Raw genomic sequence first — 22,623 nt, forward strand, 5'->3', positions numbered from 1 at the left:
CTTACTCTTGGCTTAAAGCTTTAGGTTCAGGGGGCGGGGGCATCAATGTGGCAGAAATAGGCAAGAGACCATTCAGGCAGGAAGAATATAAAGTGGGCTTTGAAAGCAAGAGGAAAACAGGAGGATTTTCTGGGGTGCAGAATAGCATGAGGAGAAACATTGTGTATGGTATGTGTAGGGAACAGCAAGTATACCTTTATGACTCTAGTGGAGGAGTGGGGTATCATGAGACATACCAGTGGACAGGAAAGGATGAAGTGGAAGAGTTAGACCAATGCCACTGGCCTTGGGAATTGACATGCCAAGGGGTTCTTCCATTGGGGAGGTTCATCTAATGACAGAGTGTATGATTTACATGTTAAGGTTGTGGAATAAAGCAGTAGGAGTGGCTTAGGGAAGACCATATGAACCCTGGAGATACTTCAGTGGAAAGAATGATAGACTGGGTGTATGATTCACTACTCAGGAACTGTCAGGGGGACACCAAGAGTTTTCTAATCTAAACAAGTGTCACAATATAGTCTTATGAGGCCTAGCAGAACAGTACATTTCTTTAACAACTTCTTTTCAGTGGGCCTGCCTAAGCAGCATGTAACATTGAACTTGACCCATTTTCATCCGTTGGCACATCTTCCTGAGTTTCACACTTTTTCACCCTATTAGACATATGTCATCTCTTCTGAATACTCCTCATTCTCTGATATCCTTTTGCTTCCTGAACCTCATTAAGAGCCCCAAATCTCAGAATGGTTATTTACCTACACCCTACTCTCCAGCTACAATATCAGTGCCTTTCTGTGCTTGGGACACACTTGCTCATGGAGTGTGTCAGCTCCTACTAGCAACAGTTTTTTCAGGTCCACCATCCCTTATCCAAAACCGTTGGGGCCAGATTTGATATTTCTGGATTTTGTAAGGCTGTCCTCAGTTAAGTGGTATTTTCTTTTACTATTCCCACTCTTTATTATTCTTAGATTGCACCTTTTTCATAGCAGCTTGATCTTGATTTATTGATTATCCATTCAGGAATTTTTAAGTGCTCTTCTGCTTCCCCAAATAACTATCTTTTCATCCAGAGCCATTTTCCCTGCTTGCTCAGCTCAGTAGCCCTCTGTCATACAAATCAGAAATGGAGTAACATGGTTTCTCTTTAGTTCTTTCTGTGAAAAGGTCTGATGAGCATTCTAGAAGGGTTTATATACTTGGGTACATGTGGATATAATTACTCTCAAATTACAATATTGCTGTATGTTTAAATTATAATATTAAAAGCTTGGAGGTAAACAAATGATTTACTTCAGATACTTTTTGGTCTCTAGTCCAGAGGCTGTTTGCATAGCTGTTGATTTTTCCCATTTGCTTTTCCATGTTTTTAACAGTTGGTTAACAAACTGCAAGAAGGTAGACATTTGGTTGTAATTTAAAAAATTATTTGTGACTATGTTTTGTTCCTATTTTGGTGAAATTGTTTTGTCAGTGTTAGATGTCAACTTCTGAATTTCACAGGTCATACCTTACACTGCACCAGGTAAGTGGTTTTTAAGTTTATAGGATCTCTTCTGCTTTAGTTTATCATTAGATGTTATCTAATTTGAATGTTATCTAATAAAACTTGATAAAAACAAATTTCTATAAACAGTAACATTTAAAAAATGAATTATATCAACCAAAGGAACTTTTTAAAGACTTGATAGGCATTGACTTATTTCACCAGTGTTTCTAAGTAGTATAGTTTTGGAAAATGATTATTTCTCTTAATCTAAAAACAATTATCGAGCACCCATTTTGTGCAGTGCCACTGGGTTGCTACAGGCCAGTATAAATTAGACCATAGATACATAGATTATTTCTTCAGGAAGCTTAACTCTATTAAAAGAAGGGGAGATTGGCATAACTGCACAAATAATTTGAATAGGTTGATGGTCATGAGGATCCTAAGGGAGGTCACAAACCATGGCAATGGGACCCCAGAGGAGGATAGAATGACTTCTGACTGAAAGGACTGGGATGACTTTAAATCTTAGGTAGGAGTGTACCTGAGAGATATGGGAAGGGCAAGGCAAGGAAAGAGTGAATGGGGCCTTAGGGAAGTTGTGACAGACACAGAGCTCAGCATGCATAGTATATGAGATTTGATTTGATCTTTATCAATGAACAGTCCATAGGAGAGTTAAAACACAATATCTAGGAGAGCTGCTTCTACTTTATAATTCATGCTTTTTCTTAACTTGAGAATTTCAGACTTGGTTTAGCCATGGAAAGCAGATAATATATTTAACTGTTTGAAATTTTTTGTGATTACCCATTTCTGGTTTGTGTAACTAGAACCCCTAATACTCCTTTTGAGATCCTAAGCCTGAGCCTGATCTGATCCCAGATGCAGAGGATTTAGTTGAAGTGATTATTGCATATAAATGGTGGTATTTATGAAGCCTTGTCTCTTAGAATCTAGAAAGAACAGGTTCTAGAAATAGCTAATAGCAACAAACATTTATCATCATGCTGTGTTGCCTTCTAGTTCAGTGAAAGTCCATGGAAGTTAGTTTACTGTATACCTATTATGTGCCTGATAGCATCAAAAATTATGGTACTAAATTACCATTTTCAAAGCCTTACTTATATAGTCATTATTATGTGCCAGTTACTATTCTAAAACCTTTTTATATATTTATTCTCATAACAATCCTGTGAAGCAGATACCATTTTATAGTTGAGGAATTCATGTACCTATTTAGTTGTTGAGCCCAAATTTGTATCCAAACAGTCTGTTTTTCATTTCCCTGCTGCAGTACTTCCCTTATTATTCACTATATCATGTTTAATCCTAAATAGTTATATCAAGGAGGTCTTATTTTCCTCAGTTTATAGATGAAGAAATACAGACTTAGGCTAGTTAGTGGAGGTGTCCGATTGGAACTAGGTCTGTGTGATTCCTTTTATGTAAACCAGTCTCCCACACTGTCCTACCTGTGCAGTAGTAGCTTGCTTAATCCGTCAGTGCTTTTGGTCAAACAAGCCCTTCTAAGGACAAATCAGAAAGTCAGGCTGTAGGGCCATTCTGTGGACTCATAAGGGGCTTGACTGATGGAGTAGAGTGAGCTAACTTACTCCAGAACAGTCCCTTGGCCTTCAAGCATTTCACATATGTCTGTCTCCTCCCTGCAAGAGCCTCCAGTGAGGCTGCAGCTTCTCCAGGCAAAACAGATTTGAGGGACTTAGTGAGTCATAATTATAGCACTAGGAAAAGTTTGACACAGTATCAAGTGGATTCTTCCTCTCTCTCCAATATGAAGAATCAGGCTGAAAGATAATTGTTCTTGTTTTTATTTATATTTTATATCTCATTTTATATCTCATCTTCATCATTCCAAATCATTAATAGTATCCTTTTTTAATTCCATAGGTTTTACAAAATGCACCAGATGAAATCCTAGTGGTAGCATCTTCCATGCTATGTAATCTTCTTCTTGAATTTTCTCCAAGCAAAGAGGTTAGTATTGATTTTCTTTTCCTAGACTTTGCCCAGTCCAGCCTAGAGCTTACTCAGATACTTTTTATAGTAGTTGACATTGAAATTTGTGGGTTGGGTTTAAAAAGTATTTCTGAATTGTTTGATTGCATAGGGGTGGGGGTGTGCAAATAAATCATTCATTTTAAAATGTGATTATCATTTCCCATTATTCTTTTTATTCTATCTAGCATATTCAGCTTATTTAAAAGATATTACAGCTTAAAGTCAATCTAAACTGCCTGAATGTAAGAAATAATTTTTCTTACAAATAGTAAACTATTCTCAGGCTATCTGTACTAAAGAATAAATTAAGACTAAATTTTGTAAACCAGGATTATAAGTCATTTCAAGGAGATAACTGCTGTCATTGGAAAATCATCTTTTGATGTTTAATGTTAATGGTAGTTATTTGGGGAGGGGTTGGATGGGGGTTCCCTTCTGCATTTTATAAAATACTTGAGCATGTATTCTTTTTTTAATAGGAAAAACTAAAATACACTTTAATGAAGAAGAGGAAAACCTTATAAAATTAGTTTTATTATGTCATAATACCCCTGATCTGCCCAATCAAGAACTCAGGTTTATTGTGCATTTAGTAGTCCCATTTGTGTTGAATTTATTTTCTGCATTATAACACTTGTAGGCATTGACTATAATTAAGAAAAGTAATATTAACAAGATGGAGGTTCTGGCCAGGCATGGTGGTTCATGCCTATAATCCCAGCACTTTGAGAGGCCAAGGCGGGCAGAACACTTGAGGTCAGGAGTTTGAGACCAGCCTAGCCAACATGGTGAAACCCCATCTCTGCTAAAAGTACAAAAATTAGCTGGGGGTGGTGGCACGTGCTTGTAATCCCAGCTACTCGGGAGACTGAGGCAGGAGAATCGCTTGAACCCAGGAGGCAGAGGTTGCAGTGAGCTGAGATCGTGCCACTGCACTGCAGCCTGGGCAAAAGAGGGAGACTCCATCTAAAAAACAAAACAGAAAAACAAGATGCAAGATGGAGGTTCAGAAATAGTTATTCAACAAGCAGGAATCTTGGAACAAACAGGGCAAGACTGGTAGTTACTCTGATGGAAGAGAAAGGCGAAATAGTACACCAGAGCTTCCATCAGTTCTCTGCCCTGTAGATGGGGTCTTGGCCTGATGATAACCCAGTCACAGCTTGTGTACCACCATTAACCATCCTTACCTGCTCTTATATTGCTCCAGAGCTTCCTTCAGGATATTTGGGGTCTGGTTAGGAAATAGGTAGATGAGCTCAGGCAAAGGATCACTAATATGATTTTTTTATATTGAAAAATTAACTTCCAGCCTGGGCAAATAGGAAGACCTTGTCTCTACTAAAAATTTAAAAATCAACCAGGCGTGGCGCACACACCTGTAGTTCTAGCTACTCGAGAGGCCGAGACAGAAGAATTGTTTGAGCCTGGGAATTTGAGGTTGCAGTGATCTATGATCATGCCACTGCACTCCAGGCTGGGCTTCAGAGTGAGACCGTCTCAAAGAATTAAAATTAAAAAAAAAAAAAAAAAAAACTAGATTCTGAGCCAAAGTGGGGCAGGAAAATGCTGTAAGAGCATTTTTTTGCGCTAATTGACAAAATTAGAGCATGGGCTATAGATTTGATTAAAGTATTATTTTAATTTAATATTACCTTTCCTAAATTTGGTAACTGTACTGTGGTTATCTAAGATAATATCCTTGTTTTTAGGAAATATACACTGAAATATTAAGCATAAAAGGGGCACGATGTATGCATCCTACTTTCACATGGTTCAGAAAAGATAGATAATGTGGATTAGGTACATAGTAAGAGAGAGATGATAAATTAATGATGGCAAATGTTAAAAACTGGCAGATCTGGGAAAATAATATCTGAGAGTTCCTTGTATTTTTGCTACTTTATAAGTTTGAATTTATTTCAAAATAAGTTTTTAAAATATCATAATTTGTACAGTTGAGAAATGTATACCCCTTTTTCTGGGTATATAGATCTGAATTGCTTCTGACGTTTCTATAATCCTCTTGACAAGTGGCCTTTAAGCATTCATTGGTGATGGTAAATCTTAATCCTCTGAGGTTTGAGTATTTTTTAGAAATTACCAAAAATTCATGTCCGGTCAAGTATCATAAATAAAGTTAAGTAGTTAGACTAAAGCATGGTATTTTAGGTGTAAAATGTGGCATGACTATAAAAGTACAGGACTGTTTTGCTTGTATAATTGATAAGTAGTCCTGAAAATATCCTAAAAGATAACTTCTACGCATGTTTGGAATAAGACTGACAGCTTGGAAGGATTTGGTTGTCTAAGTTCCTTTATATTTCTTTCCTTTACCAACCATATTACTTCATGGTTAGAGTTTGTAAGCAGTGCACAAGATATACACATAAAGCAGAAAGTGACAGAGTCTCAGAGAATGATGAGAGTGGGGAGTTAGGTAATGGGATCATAAGGGTCTGTGTGAAATGTAGACATAACTAGGATGTCTCCTGAATCCTCCAGGACTACAAGGATAAAAGGAAATGATAGAATGGTTTGGTTTTGTTTGTTTGTTTTTTTTTTCTTTTTTTTTTTGGCTATTTGGATTTATAAGAAAATAGTTGTCTTTGCCTTTCTCAAGGTGATTTTTATGGCTACATCACTCCCTGCTTTGCAAAAGTTGCCTGGAATTGAGTAAGAGTGGGGAAGAAATCCTAGACAAAGTGCCAAGGTATATACACGTTTAGTTTGCAAACCGGACTTTAAAGCTGTGACTTTTTTTTTTTCCTGTCCAATGGCAGCCAATTTTGGAATCAGGAGCCGTAGAGCTACTTTGTGGATTAACTCAGAGTGAAAATCCCGCTTTACGAGTGAATGGAATTTGGGCTTTAATGGTATGTTTCACTTTTGTATATATCATAACTTATAAAAGGAATTAGAGCTATTGTCTAAGTTAGAACATAATGTGTTATTTGAAATATCTGGAATTTTCTTTTTCAAAAATCTTGCTATTTTGTTCTAGTTTTCTAATGACTAGGACCTAGAAGACAGATTAACTGTAAGCAAGTTATGCCTCAGTTCTCTTATTTATTATTAAGAAAAGTGAACAGATGTTGAAACTTAGCTAATTCTGGGAAAATAAATTTTCCTCATCATGAACATATTATATTTTTGTGTAGCACCACCTACTTTACAAAGCACTTTCATATCTCCTTTGCTCTTCAGAACAACTTTATGCTATCAACCAGGGAGTTCTTACCATACTTTATAGATGAAGTAGACTAAGGCACAGAATGATTATTTTATTTTTTATTGGCAAATAAAAATTACATATGTTTATAATGTACAACATGATGTTTTGAAAGATAAATAGATTGTGGGATGGCTAATTTGAGCTAATTAACATATGTATTACCTCACATATTTAACCATTTTTTGCAGAATGATTAACTTGTCCAAGGTAATAAAATTGGTGCATAAATACTTAATAAAATTTTTAACACTTTCTAGTGAATAATTTATATTCTAAAACTTTATGAGATTAGAGAACCATTTCTCCTTAAGATTATTAAAATTTTCTTGAAATTGAAAGTAGAGTAATCCTAAATTGATTTTTAAAACATATACTATTTACAATTTAATTGCTCTGTACCAGACACTAAGCTGGGCGTTTTATATTTATCTCTAATTTTTATTTTAAGATATATTGGTATATATTCACCTTACAAATGGGAAACTCAGACTTAGGGAGGGTAAGTGAATTGTGAAGGTGAAGTCCTCACAGCTAATAATGGAAATGGGTTCAGAACCTTTTCCAAACCTGTATTCTTCTCCCTGTTCCATGCTATATCTGCTGTGTTTTTATACAGACTTCAGGATAGAATTAATTATCTTCTAAGAAAGCAGCAAATCTGTAGTTTCACAGTTATTTTTTTCCTGAACTTTGCACAGCTTTTAGCCCTTCTCTTTCTTGAAACTCCTTCCCAGGACTTACTTTCTTTATACTCCCTTTCTACCTAGCTTCCTTTTCAACCTCTTCACTGGGAACATACCCCAAGTTTCAGTTTCTGGTTTCCACTTCTTATTACATCAGTTTCAGGGACTTCATCTCATATCATGGTTTCAACTTCCCCTAATAGGTTAGTTTGAAATCTACAGATGTAACTGTTACCTATTTCCCAGATCTATCACTTAAATGGTGTATGGAACTTCATTTGAGAATTCTGTGACATGCACAACTTTAATGTTGGAAACTGAACTTATTCCACTCCTCAAATCTGTACAAACTATCTTATGCTCATCAGTCTCCATATTACCAGCTTCTGTATTCTTTATCTGCAAAATATAAAACCTTAGAATCATCTCTGACCTGGGTCTCTTGATACAGAGAGAGTATTCTTTTTGCTCTGCCATGCTGCCTCACATTATTATATAACTTGATCGCTAATGTCTTAGCTCTTTAATTAAAATAAGTTCCTGGAGGGCAACAACCACATATTATGTCTCTAGTTTACAAGATTTTTTTTTTTTTTTTTTTTTTTTTGATATAGAGTCTCACTCAGTTGCCCAGGCTGGAGTGTAGTGGCATGATCTCAGCTCACTGCAACCTCTACCTCCTGGGTTCAAGCGATTCTTGTGCCTCAGCCCCCCGAGTAGTTGGGATTATAGGCGTGTGCCACCACACCTGGCTATACAAGAGATTTTTGTATCAAAAGTTGATTTGTAAGTTGTTATTTAAATTTACCATGGTTTTTGTTTTCTTCAGACATTAATAGCTTAGGATTAAGCTGGGCTAACCCATGATACAAATTAGAGAAAAAGGAGCAAAATAGCTACTGGCCACCTGGGATTACTGGTTGCTCAGACATACCTCCTACCCTCTGGAGAGCTTCCTGTGTGATATAGCCCAGCCATGCCAACACCTACCATAGTATTGTGAACACAATAGATGTTTTCATGCCAGTAAAGTTAAGAAAACCCAGTGCTTATTTTCTTCTGTGAGTACTTTGAAATCATTCTCAAAAGGCATGGCACAGTATAATCATTAATAGTCATTTCGTGTACAGCAGGCAACTTGATAACCATAAGGATATTCTCAAAAGTGATAAATGAGTTTTGTATTTATTTGAGAAATTTTAAGACATTCAAATGCATGTACCTAAAAGTGGTCATATTTCTCATGTAAAAGTGTATCTAAGAGTAACAGTTACCTTTCTCTTGACAGACAGAAATGTAGGTAATTAACAAGAATCAGGAAAATAGAGTGACTTATCCTTAAAGATTTTCTGCAGATTCTGTTTGTACTTGGAAAATTATCAGAGTTTGGCCGAGCCTTGTGGCTCACACCTGTAATCTCAGCACTTTGGAAGGCCAAAACGAGTGGATCACGAGGTCAGGAGTTCAAGACCAGCCTGGCCAACTTGGTGAAACCCTGTCTCTACTAAAGATATAAAAATTAGCTGGACGTGGTGGCTCACGCCTATACTCCCAGCTACTCAGGAGGCTGAGGCAGGAGAATTGCTTGAACCCAGGAGGCAGAGGTTGCAGTGGGCCAATATCATGCCACTGCACTCCAGCCTGGGCAACAGAGCAAGACTCTGTCTCAAAAAAATTAAAAAAAAAAAGAAAATTATCAGAGTTACTATTAAAATATAATTTAATAAAGTAAATGTAGACATGATTCTTGCAACTTCTTTAATCCTTTCAGAATATGGCATTTCAGGCTGAACAAAAAATAAAAGCAGATATTTTACGAAGCTTGAGTACTGAACAGCTATTCCGGTTATTATCAGATTCAGATTTGAATGTGCTGATGAAGACATTGGGACTTCTTAGAAATCTCCTCTCTACTCGTCCTGTAAGTAAAATCACCCAGGCTTCCAAATTAGCTAGCCCTGCATATGCATTGCAAGACATTGTTCTCTCTCTCTCTGCTCTCATTAACATCTGCCCATGAGTGTGATTCAAATGCTGCCCCCTTCCAAAGAAACAAGGAGTTGATGTCTAGACCTGTCACTTTCATAGGTGTTCTGGGAGCTGCTTCACCATATCGCCCCCTATTCTACACTCCTACACTGCTTATTCTGTCTCCCTCTAATCCCTGGAACAGAGGAAGACATGATCAGCGCCTACGCCTACCTTGATTTGTTACTTTTTTCTTACCTAGTATGCTGTCTAGGATGAATTTTCTCATCTGCCTAAATCACTTATCTCTGGGGCCTCTGCTTCTTTCCTGTTAGAGAATTCTCAGAGCCATTCCATAGACCACCATCTCCCTGCCCACATTTACAGGATTGACCTCTGCAGATGCCAGTGTAGAAAGCAGTGGATACATGTCAGAGTAGGAGAGACGGAGCCTTGCTGGTGGGATCCCTCTCAGTGTTCTCTAATGTTCCCCCAAGAAACAATGCAGGTGGCCTTCAGGTAGATGAGGAAATACGGGTGGTTCCCTTCTCTGTGCCCCACTTGTCTTTTTAAGTTGTCATTATGCATTTATGCTCCAAGATAGTATTAGGAAATCTACACTGTATTTTCCATGTCTCTGGCTTCCCCTATTACCCAAGTCCATTTTTTATGCTTCCTTTTTTTTTTTTTTTTTTGTTTTTGTTTTGAGACAGAGTCTCGCTCTTTCCCCCAAGCTGGAGTGCAATGGCGCAGTCTCGGCTTGTTGCAACCTCCACCTCCCAGGTTCAGGTGATTCTTCTGCCTCAGTCTCCCGAGTAGCTGGGATTACAGGCGTGTACCACTATGCCCAGCTAATTTTTGTATTTTTAGTAGAGACGGGGTTTTGCCGTGTTGGCCAGGCTGGTCTCAAACTCCTGACCTCAGGTGATCAGCCCACCTCAGCCCCCCAAAGTGCTGGGAAAGGCGTGAGCCCACTGCACCTGGCCTTTGCTTCCTTTTTCTTTAATGTATTTGGGTTTGAGGACCCCCAATGATTGTACTTTCATATTCTGTCAGGTCAACTTTATGTATGTATGTATGTGTAATGTGTATATACGTGTGTGTGTGTGTGTGTGTGTGTGTGTGTATGACATATTTGAAGGCAAACTGCAGCTTCAAAATATAATAAACACTGTTCTTTGGCATGTAGTTCTATATGCTATAGTGTTCTGCATGAAGCAGTTGTGAATCATATTGGTTTTAACTTTTAGAAGCCTTCTATTCATCCTATGGTCTTTGTTTCTTTGATAATTATGGATTTCCCGTTGTTTTACAGCATATAGATAAAATAATGAGTACTCATGGAAAGCAAATTATGCAAGCCGTCACTCTTATTCTAGAAGGGGAACATAACATTGAGGTCAAAGAGCAGGTACGTTGTTCCTTTTTCTTGGGGAATATTTTCTGAATGTGAGCACAAAGGAAGTTCTTAGGAGTCTCCTGAAATATTTAAATCTGCAGAAGACAGAGTGCTGAGACGGGAGATGCTCTAGAGATAGGAAGAAATATCTTCCACCATCCCTTAAACTCTCTTTAAGACTACTTCTTCCTGAAATAGAGGAAAACATGACCAGCGTCTACAGTTTTGCCCTCTGTATCATTCACTGTGCACACTGTCCCTGTTTCTACAGGAGCAGCCACCTTTCATCATCCTGGAATGAATCCTTTTTCCAGGATCACTATTTCTAGCCCTCTCTGCCGCCATGCTCTGAACTCAGAATTCCTGCAACTCACTGATAAAATAATTCCTTATCCTGGAGGTAGTTTTCATTTCTTTTCTCTTAGGCATCTTGTTCCTCATCCCATAACCCTACTTCTGTTAAGTTTCAGGAGGGCAAGTTAAGGGTAGGCATTAAAGTACGAAGCTGTGCATTTATCAAGACAGTTGGGAATTATATTGTTTTATTTTCTGGGATTTACTATGGGAGTTTTAATGTATATATTTTATTTTGCTGTAAAAACAAAGGTCCCGCAAACTTAAGATTTGAACACAGGACCAGAGGTACTGGTAATCTTCAGTTTTTTGACATAGGTGTTGGCTACATGGTTGTGTTCCCTTTCAAAATTCATTAAGCTGTAGACATACATGTATGTCTTTCTGAAAGAAACTTGCCCAAGGTCATCAGTAGAGAGTTGGACCCAGAGAGTCTAACTTCAGGGGCTGTGCTTCTCATTTTCTGTATTCTTGAGTTAAAGTAATTCAGCCAGCCTTGTAAGAACAGTCCAGGAAGTAAGAGTTGTAGGTCTTAGAAGCTGCAATTGAATTTGTGAGCAAAAAGATGGTAGATTTGATAAAGTGGTTTTAAGACAGATATATTACGTGATATCTCTTAAAATTTTTTTAAAAACTGTGTTTTGGTGAAAAAATTTAACACAGTGAAAGTATAATCTCATAAGCATCACTAAAATTAGCTGAAGTGAAATCCATTACTGAAATACAACAATGAAGAAAATACACCGTTCAAAATAAACCATTGTACTTTGAGAGGATAGGAATGAATTTTGTATATAAAGACAACTTACCTGGATAGAATTTCAGTGACTTGAAAAGCAAAGCAAGACAGAAAGGTGAGGCAAGATTTAAATTAGGGCAAAATGAAAGACCAACAACAATATTGTTTTTGCAGGACACAACGGAACTCTGTCATACAGATTTTGGAAATGATCTGGAAGTAGGCGAGTATGGGAGGCTAAACAGTCAGCTGACTAGCTGGAGGTTTAATGCTTCTCAAAAGCATCTGACAAATTATTTTTTTGACTGACGTACAATTGACATACAGTAAGCTACACATATTTAAAGTATACGGTGTGATCAGTTTTGACATGTGCATGCACCTATGAAACTGTCACCACAGACAAGATAGTAAAACATAGGTAACACTGCCCTTAAATTGGGAACAAGACAAGTATGTCCATTTGTACCACTCCTGTTCAACATTGTGCTGGAATTCCTACCAAGCACAAGAAGGCAAGAAAAAGAAAGAAAAGATATACAGATTGGAAAGGACAGTATGAATGCCTATATAGAAAATGCCATGGACTCACCAAAAAACCTAGAATTAATAAATGAGTTAAGCAAGGTCACAAGATAGAAAAGTCAGTTGTATTTTTATTTACCAGCAGTGAATAATTGGATATTGGGATATTAAACAGTACCATTTGCAGTAGCTTAGAAAAAAAAATGAAATTCTATGTATAAATCTCACAAGGATCTGTATACTGAAAAATATAAAAACACTGATAATGAAAGAAATTCAAGACCCAAATAAATGGAGAGATATACCATGCTAAAATGTCAGTTCTCCCCAAGTTGATTTATAGATTCAACACAGTCCCAATCAAAATCCCAGCATGATTGTTTATAAATATTACTATAGATACAAATATCTAAAATATGTGCCTTTACATATAGATTTTAAAACTTTATGAAAAGGCAAAAGAACTAAAAAGCCCAAACAGTTTGGAAGAAAAAACAGGAACAATTGGAGGATTCACAATACCTTATTTCAAGACTTAACTATAAAAGTACAGTAGTAATGAAGACAGTATGCTCTTAGCAAAAAAAGTTAGCACATGTCGATCAATGGAACAGATTAGAGAGTCCAGAAATAGACCCACACATATATGGCCGGCAGATTATTGACAAAGGTACAAAGGCAACTTGGTGGAGAAAGAATGGTCTTTTCAAGAAAAGATGCTATACAAGTGCCAAAAAAAAAATTAACTTTGAACTATACCAGACACTTCAGATAAAAATTTACTGATAGACATAACATAAAAGGTAAACTATAAAACTTACAGAAAAAAAATGTAGGAGAAAATCTTTGAGAGATTAGGTGAAGAGTTCTTAGCTATGAAATTTAAAACATCATCCAGAAAAGAAAAGGTAAATTGGTCTTCATCAAACTGTAAAACTTCTGTGTCGTGAAATGCACTGTTAAGAGACTGAAATGACAAGCCATCCACTGGAAGGAATATCTGTGGATCAGATGTCTGACAAATGACTTGTGTCCAGAATGTATGAAGAACTCTCAAAACAAGAAAACAAACAACCAAATATAAAACTGAGCAAACAATATGAACAGACACTGCACAATAAAATATCACTATGCATCTTTTAGAATAGCTAAAATGTTTTTAAAACTAAGTACAGTTGCTAGCAAGGATGCAGATCATCTAGTGGGAATGTAAAATAATACAGTCATTTTGGAAATGGTTTGACAGTTTCTTAAACAGTTGAACATATACTTACCATATGACCCAGCAATCCCATTCCTAGCCATTTACTCACATAAAATGAAAACCTAAGTTCACACACAAAAAACTGTTCATAACAATTTTATTTGTATCACCAAAAATTAGAAGTTAACATCCCTCAACAAACTATGGTGCATTCACATAGCAGAATATCACAGTCACAATAAAGAGGGACAAACTGTTGCTATATGTAACAGCATGGATGAATCTCAAATGCATTATGCTATGTGAAAGAGCCCAGATACAATACAAAAGGCAAGGTACTATATGATCCCATCTATATGACCATCTGTAAAAGAGAAGACAGTAGAGACAGAGAAAAAAATCAAAGGTATTCAAGGCTTAAAGGTTGGGAGCAGTATTTGACTATAAAGGGATAGCATAGGACAATTTAGGGAGGGAGGTGGTGATAGAACTGCTCTGTAAATGCTGATTATACTGGTGGTTTTAAGATTCTATACATTTGGTAGACTGGGCATGGTGGCTCATACCGTAATCCCAGCACTTTGGGAGGCTGAGGTGGGTGGATCACTTGAGGTCAGGAGTTCAGGACCAGCCTAGCAACATGTTGAAGCCCTGTCTTTACTAAAAATACAAAAATTAGCCGGGCGTGGTCACGCATCTGTAGTCGCAGCTGTTCGGGAGGCTGAGGCAGGAGAATCGCTTGAGCCTAGGAAGCAGAGGTTGCAGTAAGCCGAGATCACATCACTGCACTCCAGCCTGGGTGACACAGCAAGACTCCCATCTCAAAAAAAAAAAAAAAGATTCTATACGTTTGGTAAATAAAATTACTACCAAAAGAGTGAATTTTACTGTATTTCATAATTCTGTTCTCATTTCTACAAATGAAATGCCACTTGGGATTTTAATCGTGTTGTATTTATAAATCAATTTGGGAAGAAGTGACATCTTAACAATATTGAGTCTTCCAATTCATGAATATGTTATATCTTTCCAATTATTTAGGTCTTCTTTAATTCTTCTTAGCAATGTTTTGTAGTTTTTGATGTATAGGTCTTGCGCTCTTGGTTGGATTTATTCCTAAGTATTTCATAGTTTGATTTTTTTAAATGTTATTTTTAAAATTTTGATTTCCAGTTGTTCGTTGTTAGTATACGCTAATACAATTTTTGTGTGTCAGTCTTGTATCCTGCATTCTTGCCAAAGTCGCTTTAAGTTATTTTGTGTGGATTACTTAAAATTCTCAACAAATGATCACATCTGTAAATAAAAATAGCTTTATTTCTTACTTTTCAATCTATATGCCATTTTGTTTTCCTTGTTTCATTGTCTAGCTAGAACTTCTCCAGTGTAATGAGATGAGGATGAACATACTTGTTTTGTTCCCAATATTAGAGGAAAGTGCTCAGTCTTTCACTATTGAGTATGTGGGGTGTAGGTTTTTCATAGATTGCCTTTACTAAAGAAAAGAAAAGAAATTCTCTTTTAGTTTGTTGAGTTTTTATCATAAATAGATATTGGATTATTTTTACTTTTTTATTTTTAAACCCCAAACATGAGCCATAGGTTTTTTTTTTTCAATCAGTTATTTTTTTTGTATCTGTTGAAATAGTTTTTTTTTTTTTTTTTAACTCTGATTTATATGGTGAATTCATTTGATTTGGTTTCAAATGTTAAACTAATATATTTGAGGTAAACCTAATTTAGTCATTATATATTATCCTTTAGATATATTGTTAAATTCAGTTTACAGAAATTTGGTAAGGAGTGTTTCACATTTATATTCATGAGGGGTGAGTTGATGAATAGTTTTTTTATGATGTCTTTTTCTGGTTTTGGTATTGGGATAGTGCTGGCCTTGGGGAATGAGGTGGAGGTGTTCCCTCTTCAGTTTTCTGCAATAATTTGTGAAGAATTACTTTTTTCTTCAGTTCTGGTGGAATGCTACCAGTTGGAATCTGAATACGATGACCGTTTTGTGGAAAGGTGTTTAACTACAAATTCAAATTTTTTAATAGAAATAGGACTATTCAGGTTATCTGTTTCTTGCATGAGCTTTCAAGGAATTTGCTCATGTCATCTGAGTTTTCAAATTTATTAACATAAAACAGTTCATAATTTCTTATTCCTTTTTCAAGTCTGTAGTATCCTTTGCAATAGTCCCTCTCTTGTTCTTTATGTTGGTAATTCCTTTTTTTTTCCTTGGAGACAGTCTCGCTCTGTCTCCCAGGCTGGAGTGCAGTGGCGCGATCTCGGCTCACTGCAACCTTTGCCTCCTGGGTCCAAGCCTTTCTCTTGCTTCTGCCTTCCAAATAGCTGGAATTACAGGCACGTGTCACCACGCCCAGCTAGTTTTTCTATTTTTTGTAGATACAGGGTTTCACCATGTTGGCCAGGCTGGGCTCAAACTCCTGACCTCAGGTGATCTGCCTACCTTAGCCTCCCAAAGTGCTAGGATTATGGATGTGAGCCACTGTGCCTGGCTGGTAATTCCTTTTTTCCTGTTCAGTCTGACTAGAGATTTAGCAGAGAATCAGTTTTTTGTTTCATTGCCAAAGAATCAGTTTTTGGTTTCATTGATTTTCCCACCTATTAATATTATTATTATTTTTCGAGACAGCGTCTCACTCTGTTGCCCAGGCTGGAGTGCAGTGGTGTGATCTCAGCTCACTGCAGCGTCCACCTCCTGGGTTCAGGCTATTCTTGTCCCTCAGTCTCCCGAGTAGCTGGAATTACAGGTGTCCACCACCATGCCCGGTTATCTTTTTTTTTTTTTTTTTTTTTTTTGAGATGGAGTCTCACTCTGTCACCCAGGCTGGAGTGCAATGGCACGATCTCGGCTCACTGCAACCTCCCCCTCCCAGGTTCAAGCAATTCTCCTGCCCCAGCCTCCTGAGTGGCTGGGATTACAGGTGCCTGCCACCATGCCTGGCTAATTTTTGTATTTTTAGTAGAGATGGGGTTTCACCATGTTGTCCAGACTGGTCTCGAACTCCGAACCTAGTGATCCGCCTGCCTCTGCCTCCCAAAGTGCTGGGCTTACAGGCATGAGCCACCACACCTGGCCAACTTTTTGTGTTTTTAATAGAGATGGGGTTTCACCATGTTGACCAGGCTGACCTCAAACCCCTGACCTCAAGGGATCCACCTGCCTTGGCCTCCCAAAGTGCTGGGATTACAGGCATGAGCCACTGCACCCAGCCTGTTCTCTATTTCAGAGTTTAGCCAACTGTTTCTGTAAGAGGCAAGGTATATATATTGGATTATTTTTACTTTTTTATTTTTAAACCCCAAACATGAGCCATAGATTTTTTTTTTCAATCAATTACTTTTTTTGTATCTGTTGAAATAGTTTTTTTGTGTGTTTTTTTTTAACTCTGATTTATATGGTGAATTTTTTTTTTTTTTTTAATTTTTGCAGGCTCTGGTCTCTAGCAACTACTCCTCTATGCTGTTATAGCCTGGAAGCAGCTATAGACAATACATAAGCAAGTAGATATGGCTGTCTTCCACTAAAAATTACCAAAAGAGACAGCAGGCTGGATTTGGCCCAGACCGTAATTTACCAGTCTGTGCTCTATTTCATTGATTTCCAATTGTTCATATTAGTATATACACTAATATGCATACATTAATGGGGGGGTCATGTGTGTGTGTAGCTTTTATCTGTTCCTTAGCTCACATACTCAATTGAGTTGGCCCAATAATTGATTTCTTTTTTTTTTCTGATACAGAGTCTCACTCTGTTGCCAGGCTAGAGTGCAGTGGCATGATATTGGCTCACTGCAACCTTTGCCTCCGGGTTCAATAGATTCTCCTGCCTCAGCCTGCCGAGTAGCTGGGACTACAGGCATGCGCCACCACACCCAGCAAATTTTTGTACTTTTATTAGAAATGGGGTTTCACCATATTGGCCAGGATGGTCTCGATACCTTGACCTCATGATCCACCAGCCTTGGCCTCCCAAAGTGCTGGGTTATAGGCATGAGCCACCATGCCTAGCCTAATTGATTTTTTTAAGATTTGATTTCTTGTCTCCATAGGAATATTTACGGAGCAGTTTTGTGAGCTTCAAAACAGAACTGTACCTCACTCTTTCATGCTTTTCAATGAAGCCTGGGAATGCATGGGTGTATTCTAACACTACAAAAAGGGGAGTTACCTGTCCTGTTGACCTGGTCTATTCTGAGGGATCTTCCCTGGAATTCCCCTTTATATTCTGTTTTAGTGGGTAAGAGGGGATAGCTGTTTTCTAGGTGAGTCTAAAGGTGTTTACCATTTCTCCTCTCCCCATGAATACCTTGGTTATGAAGCCTTATTGAAATTCTTATTCATTGTTAGGATCATTTCCATTATTTCCTCTTAAGCTGCTCTGGCCAACTCATAGGACTGAGTCTTCTTGGTGAGAAATGGTGGGGAGATGGAGAACAAGAGAGTAATAAGCTATGATTCTTCCATGTGCTGCCCCTCTCCTACTTCTCAGCCAGGTTATACCTGTGTTCCCATTGATTGGCTTCATCCTCTGCATTCTGATTTTGTCTTAGTAAAGCCTGGCAGAGGCTGGTTGGTGAGGATTGGATCACTACCACTGATGAATATCATTTTGCTGGCTTGCTCTTGGAAGGTGGGGTTGTTGTAAAGCTTGCTAAGGCTTTCTATAATCACTTTAAGGAATTTGAGCAGAACTAGAAGGAGTGTGGTGTTGTGAGTCTGGTGTTGCCACATTTGGATTGCATGTCAAGACAAGTGATGGAGAGGGAGAGAGAAAGAATACTTGTAGGCTGGGCATGGTGGCTCATACCTGTAATCCCAGCACTTTGGGAGGCCAAGGTGGGCAGATCACAGGGTCAGGAGTTCGAGACCAGCCAGACCAATATGGTGAAACCCCGTCTCTACTAAAAATACAAAAATTAGCTGGGCGTGTGGCACAGACCTGTAATCCCAGCTACTTGGGAGACTGAGGCAGGGAGAATTGCTTGAACCCAGGAGGCAGAGGTTGCAGTAAGCCAAGATGATCGTGCCACTACACTCCAGCCTGGGCGACACAGTGAGACTCTGTCTTAAAAAAAAAAAAAAAAGAACACTCATTGTATTTAATTACCTTATCCTGTAGGCTCAGGTGGGGCTAGAATGTGGGGAGAGCAACTATAATTCAGTTGGTTCTGATGTCATCTTGAACTTGGACTCCTAAAACATTGACTGTCAATTCTTCCCCAAACTAATTACTCCTATTAATTACCCTTGTCATGCTCATGTCTGCCCCTTCATAAGATCTTTTCCACAAGAGACTAACCAAAAAGAGTGCAGATTCATTATTATTAATTTCCTTAGGGTATTGTTCCTACCAAGAAATTTAAGACAGATTCACCATGTACCAGTGCTTACATACCAGATCACCAGAAATCTGACATCTTCTCCAGATCAGATCATGTCTGTCCCACTTCATGGGCACATAAAGTCCTCTTCAACATGATCTAACTGCCCTGGAATAAAAAGTTTCCCAGTGCTTGCTTAGCTATTGGACTATACAATTTATGTTTCATGTCTACTATATCTCAAAGGCAGCCTTTTCTGGTTTCACACCTCAGGACTCACTCCCTAATAATCTAGTTACAGCAGTGTGTTAATCTAGGAGAAATAAAACCATGTACCCTTTAGGGTATTTGGGGGCTTGGGCCACTGCAAGCAAACAGTCTCCTCAGTTAGCTTAATTAACTTGTCTTGCAAAGAAAAAGTTTAAAATTGGAGAAAATTATGTGAATCTGTATCCCATCCTCATTCCTTTGAGTTATTCCTGACTGGGCTCCAGGACTGTGTCACTTCCTCCAGGAAGTTTTCCCTAACCCTTGCAGTATCCAACAAGTGCTCTTTCTTCATGCCTTCTATCTATTCTCTGTGTTTACTTCAATCACAGTGAAATGTAATTGTTTGACAGCTTCCAAGTCAGGGAGTGTGTGTGTTTTTTTTTTTTCCTGCCTCATCCTGATGCCCTACAGAGGGCATACCCATAATAGGTACTCAGTAAATGGTTTGTTGAATTGCTAAGGTTGGTACTGTTGGTATCCCTATCATAGTCCTTTCACCATTATCTTAATCTTTGCCTCCTGCTGGTCTGGCTGTGAGAATGGAACAGCTGACAAGAACAATTTTTCCTCTGAGAAGACTGCAGTCACCAGTGCAGTGGTTGTCCTCAAGGTGTACTGTCCTGCCAGCTGGCACAGGCTTCCTCCAATCTTCACATTAGGCCAGCCTGGACTAAGTTTCTTCACACATTTTTCTTCCTTTTCTCTTCCCCTAACAGGGTTCAAAAAAGTTAAAAGGTCCTAAGTGCCCATGGCTGGTGTAGCTGGTGGACAGGGTCTAGGCCTTCATGCAGAAGGTCATGAGCTTAGGAGCAAGCAGCAGGTGGAGGCCTAGGAAAGGGAGGCCTCCATAGGAGGGGAGTTGCAGCACCTACAGAGCTTCCACCAAAGAGACTGCATTGTTGAAGGAACATTGTGGTTTGTCCCAAGAGCTTGTCTTAGAAAAGAGATTTTCAAGAAAAATAATAAATTATGTTTTCTCTTTGATTTGATGGTATGACCTATACAAAATAGCTGCCTTTGCCCAGCTATGGCTTAATGCCCACGAAGAAACCCCCGAAGTGTTGGGGTTCTCTTTTGCCTAAGGGAGATTTTGTTTGGGTGTGGTTACTGTTGCTAGCAATGATGTCAGCCGATGAGAAATCAGGGCATTGAGAGTGGAACCTGTGAGAATCCATGTACCTTCAAGTGAAAAATTGCCCAAGCTCTTGAGACAGCTTGACTCTGGGACTTCAGAGCCTTCCTGACTGTTGGCCCTTTGTTCTTTTCCAGACACTGTGCATCTTAGCCAACATAGCGGATGGGACAACAGCAAAAGATCTTATTATGACCAATGATGATATCCTACAGAAAATCAAGTATTACATGGTGAGCCCTTGTCCCCTTTCACCATAGGATTAGAATGTTGCGTTGTTAACTCGAAATAAATTGTGCAGAGATTTTAAAAAGAGGAAAAGAATAGACTACTCTGTGACTTCTCAGATTCAAAGAACTCTCTTCTATCCTGAAGAAAAAGAAAAAACACCAACTCCTTGAAGCTTGTACCACTTGGTAATATTATTATCTGCCACTCCACTCTCTGCCCTTGTCAGCTACTGATTGCCTCCCTCTTACTCAGTGAAGACCCGGGCTCTTGGCTTTCTCCCAGTGCTCTCCAGTCCCTGTCGTCCCTCTCAAGGCTTCAGTCGCATGGTGGATGAACCCTCTAGCCCCCTGGCCCCATAGTTTCTTTACCTGTTTGCTTCTAAACAATCTGCTACTTACTGCCATGGCCATACCCTGCATCTGATCATCACCAGAGACTGCCCATTGCCAAAATGTGGGTATCAAACAGCCCTCCACTTTTCATTCTGTCAACATCTCCTGACAAAATTCTAATCACGGAGGAAGCCTCTCCTTGTCACACCAATCTGTCTTCTCTATCCCTGCCTTGTCAGAGTTAACAACTGCAGAGAAAGGCACAGAACCCCACATGGGCACTCAGCTCCTCCTGGTGTCCTTCAGTGATTCTCAAGGAAGCTGGCAACCTCGTTCTCCGTGAGAATAGATTCTTACCTGCCCCTCATTCTTTAGACCTCACCTCTTCCCTCACCCATTACAGTTAGTGATGACCTCAGCTTTTTGTTTTATTAAGAGAAGAGAAACTAAAATCCTTCAGTGGCTCCTTGTTATACCTTGAATAAAGTTCATATGCCCTTATGATGGCCTGTCAAGTCCTACATGACCTAACCCATTCATATCCCCAACTTATCTTATTCCTCTCTTCCTTTGTTCACTACACTGGCCACTTGCAGTTTCTCAAAAAGGCCATGTTCTTTCCTTCCTTGGGACCTTCACACATACTGGTTTCTCTGCCTGGAACACTTTTCTTCTCTCCGTGTCACCCTTCAAATCTCAGCTGAACTTATACTTTCTTACTGGACTCTTGCCCTTGTAGAGTATTACTCATTACTGCATTTTGTTCCCTTCCTTCAGAGCACTTAGCGCAGTTTTAGTGATATATATATTTGTTTGTGTGCCTACTGGGTGTCTCTACCACAGTGTAAGTTCCATGAGGGCCGGGACCATGTCAGCTTTGTGCACAATTTTATATCCACCATGGTGTCTGGCCCTTAGCATATGCTTGGTAAATATTTGTTGAATGAAAACCTTACCACTTCAACCAGGGATTCCCTTACCTTTCCAATATCAATCCACATTGTATCCATAATCACTTAAAAGGTTTTTCTTAACTTCTCATACCCATCGAGGCATACCCATTTCTCTGTTATTCAAAGACAAACCCAAACTTCTTTTTATTTTGAGACAGGGTCTCACTCTGTCACCCAGACTGGAGTGCAGTGATGCCATCTCGGCTCACCACAACTTCCGCCTCCTGGGTTCAAGCGATTCTCTTGCATCAGCCTCCTGAGTAGCTGGGATTATAGACATGGCACTATTGCCCGGCTGATTTTTGTATTTTTAGTAGAGATGGGGTTTCACCATGTTGGCCAGGCTGGTCTTGAACTCCTGACCTCAAATGATCCACCCGCCTCGGCCTCCCAAAGTGCTGGGATTGCAGGCATGAGCCTGTGCCCAGCCTTCAAAGCCAAACTCTTAAAAGCATCTTTTCTGTACATATTGCCTCCTTCCTTACCTCTAAAGTCATTCTTTAACCTGCTCCATTTCACCTCTGCCCCCATCATTCAACTGAAACTGTTGTAATTAGGGTCACCAATGACTTCCATGATGCCAAATCCAAAGGATCCTCTTCTCTCTTCATCTTACCCCACTTACAGTAGACTTCAACCCAGCTGACTATTTTCCTCCTCCTGGAAATATCCTTTTCTCTTGACATGACACCATACCTCCCTACTTATCTCTGAACCCTCTTCTCTTCTCTCC

General features: G+C 38.8%; 1 protein-coding gene across 13 annotated transcripts in view; it reads left to right on the forward strand.

Annotated features, from left to right (window-relative positions):
- ARMC8 (armadillo repeat containing 8) overlaps positions 1-22,623 on the forward strand; it is a 111,148-nt gene that overhangs the window by 78,203 nt on the left and 10,322 nt on the right. For all 13 annotated transcript variants that reach the window (XM_077990928.1, XM_077990932.1, XM_077990930.1 and 10 more), the window contains 5 exons: positions 3,404-3,490; positions 6,298-6,390; positions 9,204-9,353; positions 10,716-10,811; positions 20,512-20,607. In XM_077990928.1, the coding sequence (XP_077847054.1) occupies positions 3,404-3,490; positions 6,298-6,390; positions 9,204-9,353; positions 10,716-10,811; positions 20,512-20,607 (522 nt within the window). The remainder of the gene's footprint in view (positions 1-3,403; positions 3,491-6,297; positions 6,391-9,203; positions 9,354-10,715; positions 10,812-20,511; positions 20,608-22,623) is intronic.

The sequence above is a fragment of the Macaca mulatta genome, chromosome 2, assembly GCF_049350105.2.
Source record: "Macaca mulatta isolate MMU2019108-1 chromosome 2, T2T-MMU8v2.0, whole genome shotgun sequence".
Classification (NCBI taxonomy): Eukaryota; Metazoa; Chordata; class Mammalia; order Primates; family Cercopithecidae; genus Macaca; species Macaca mulatta.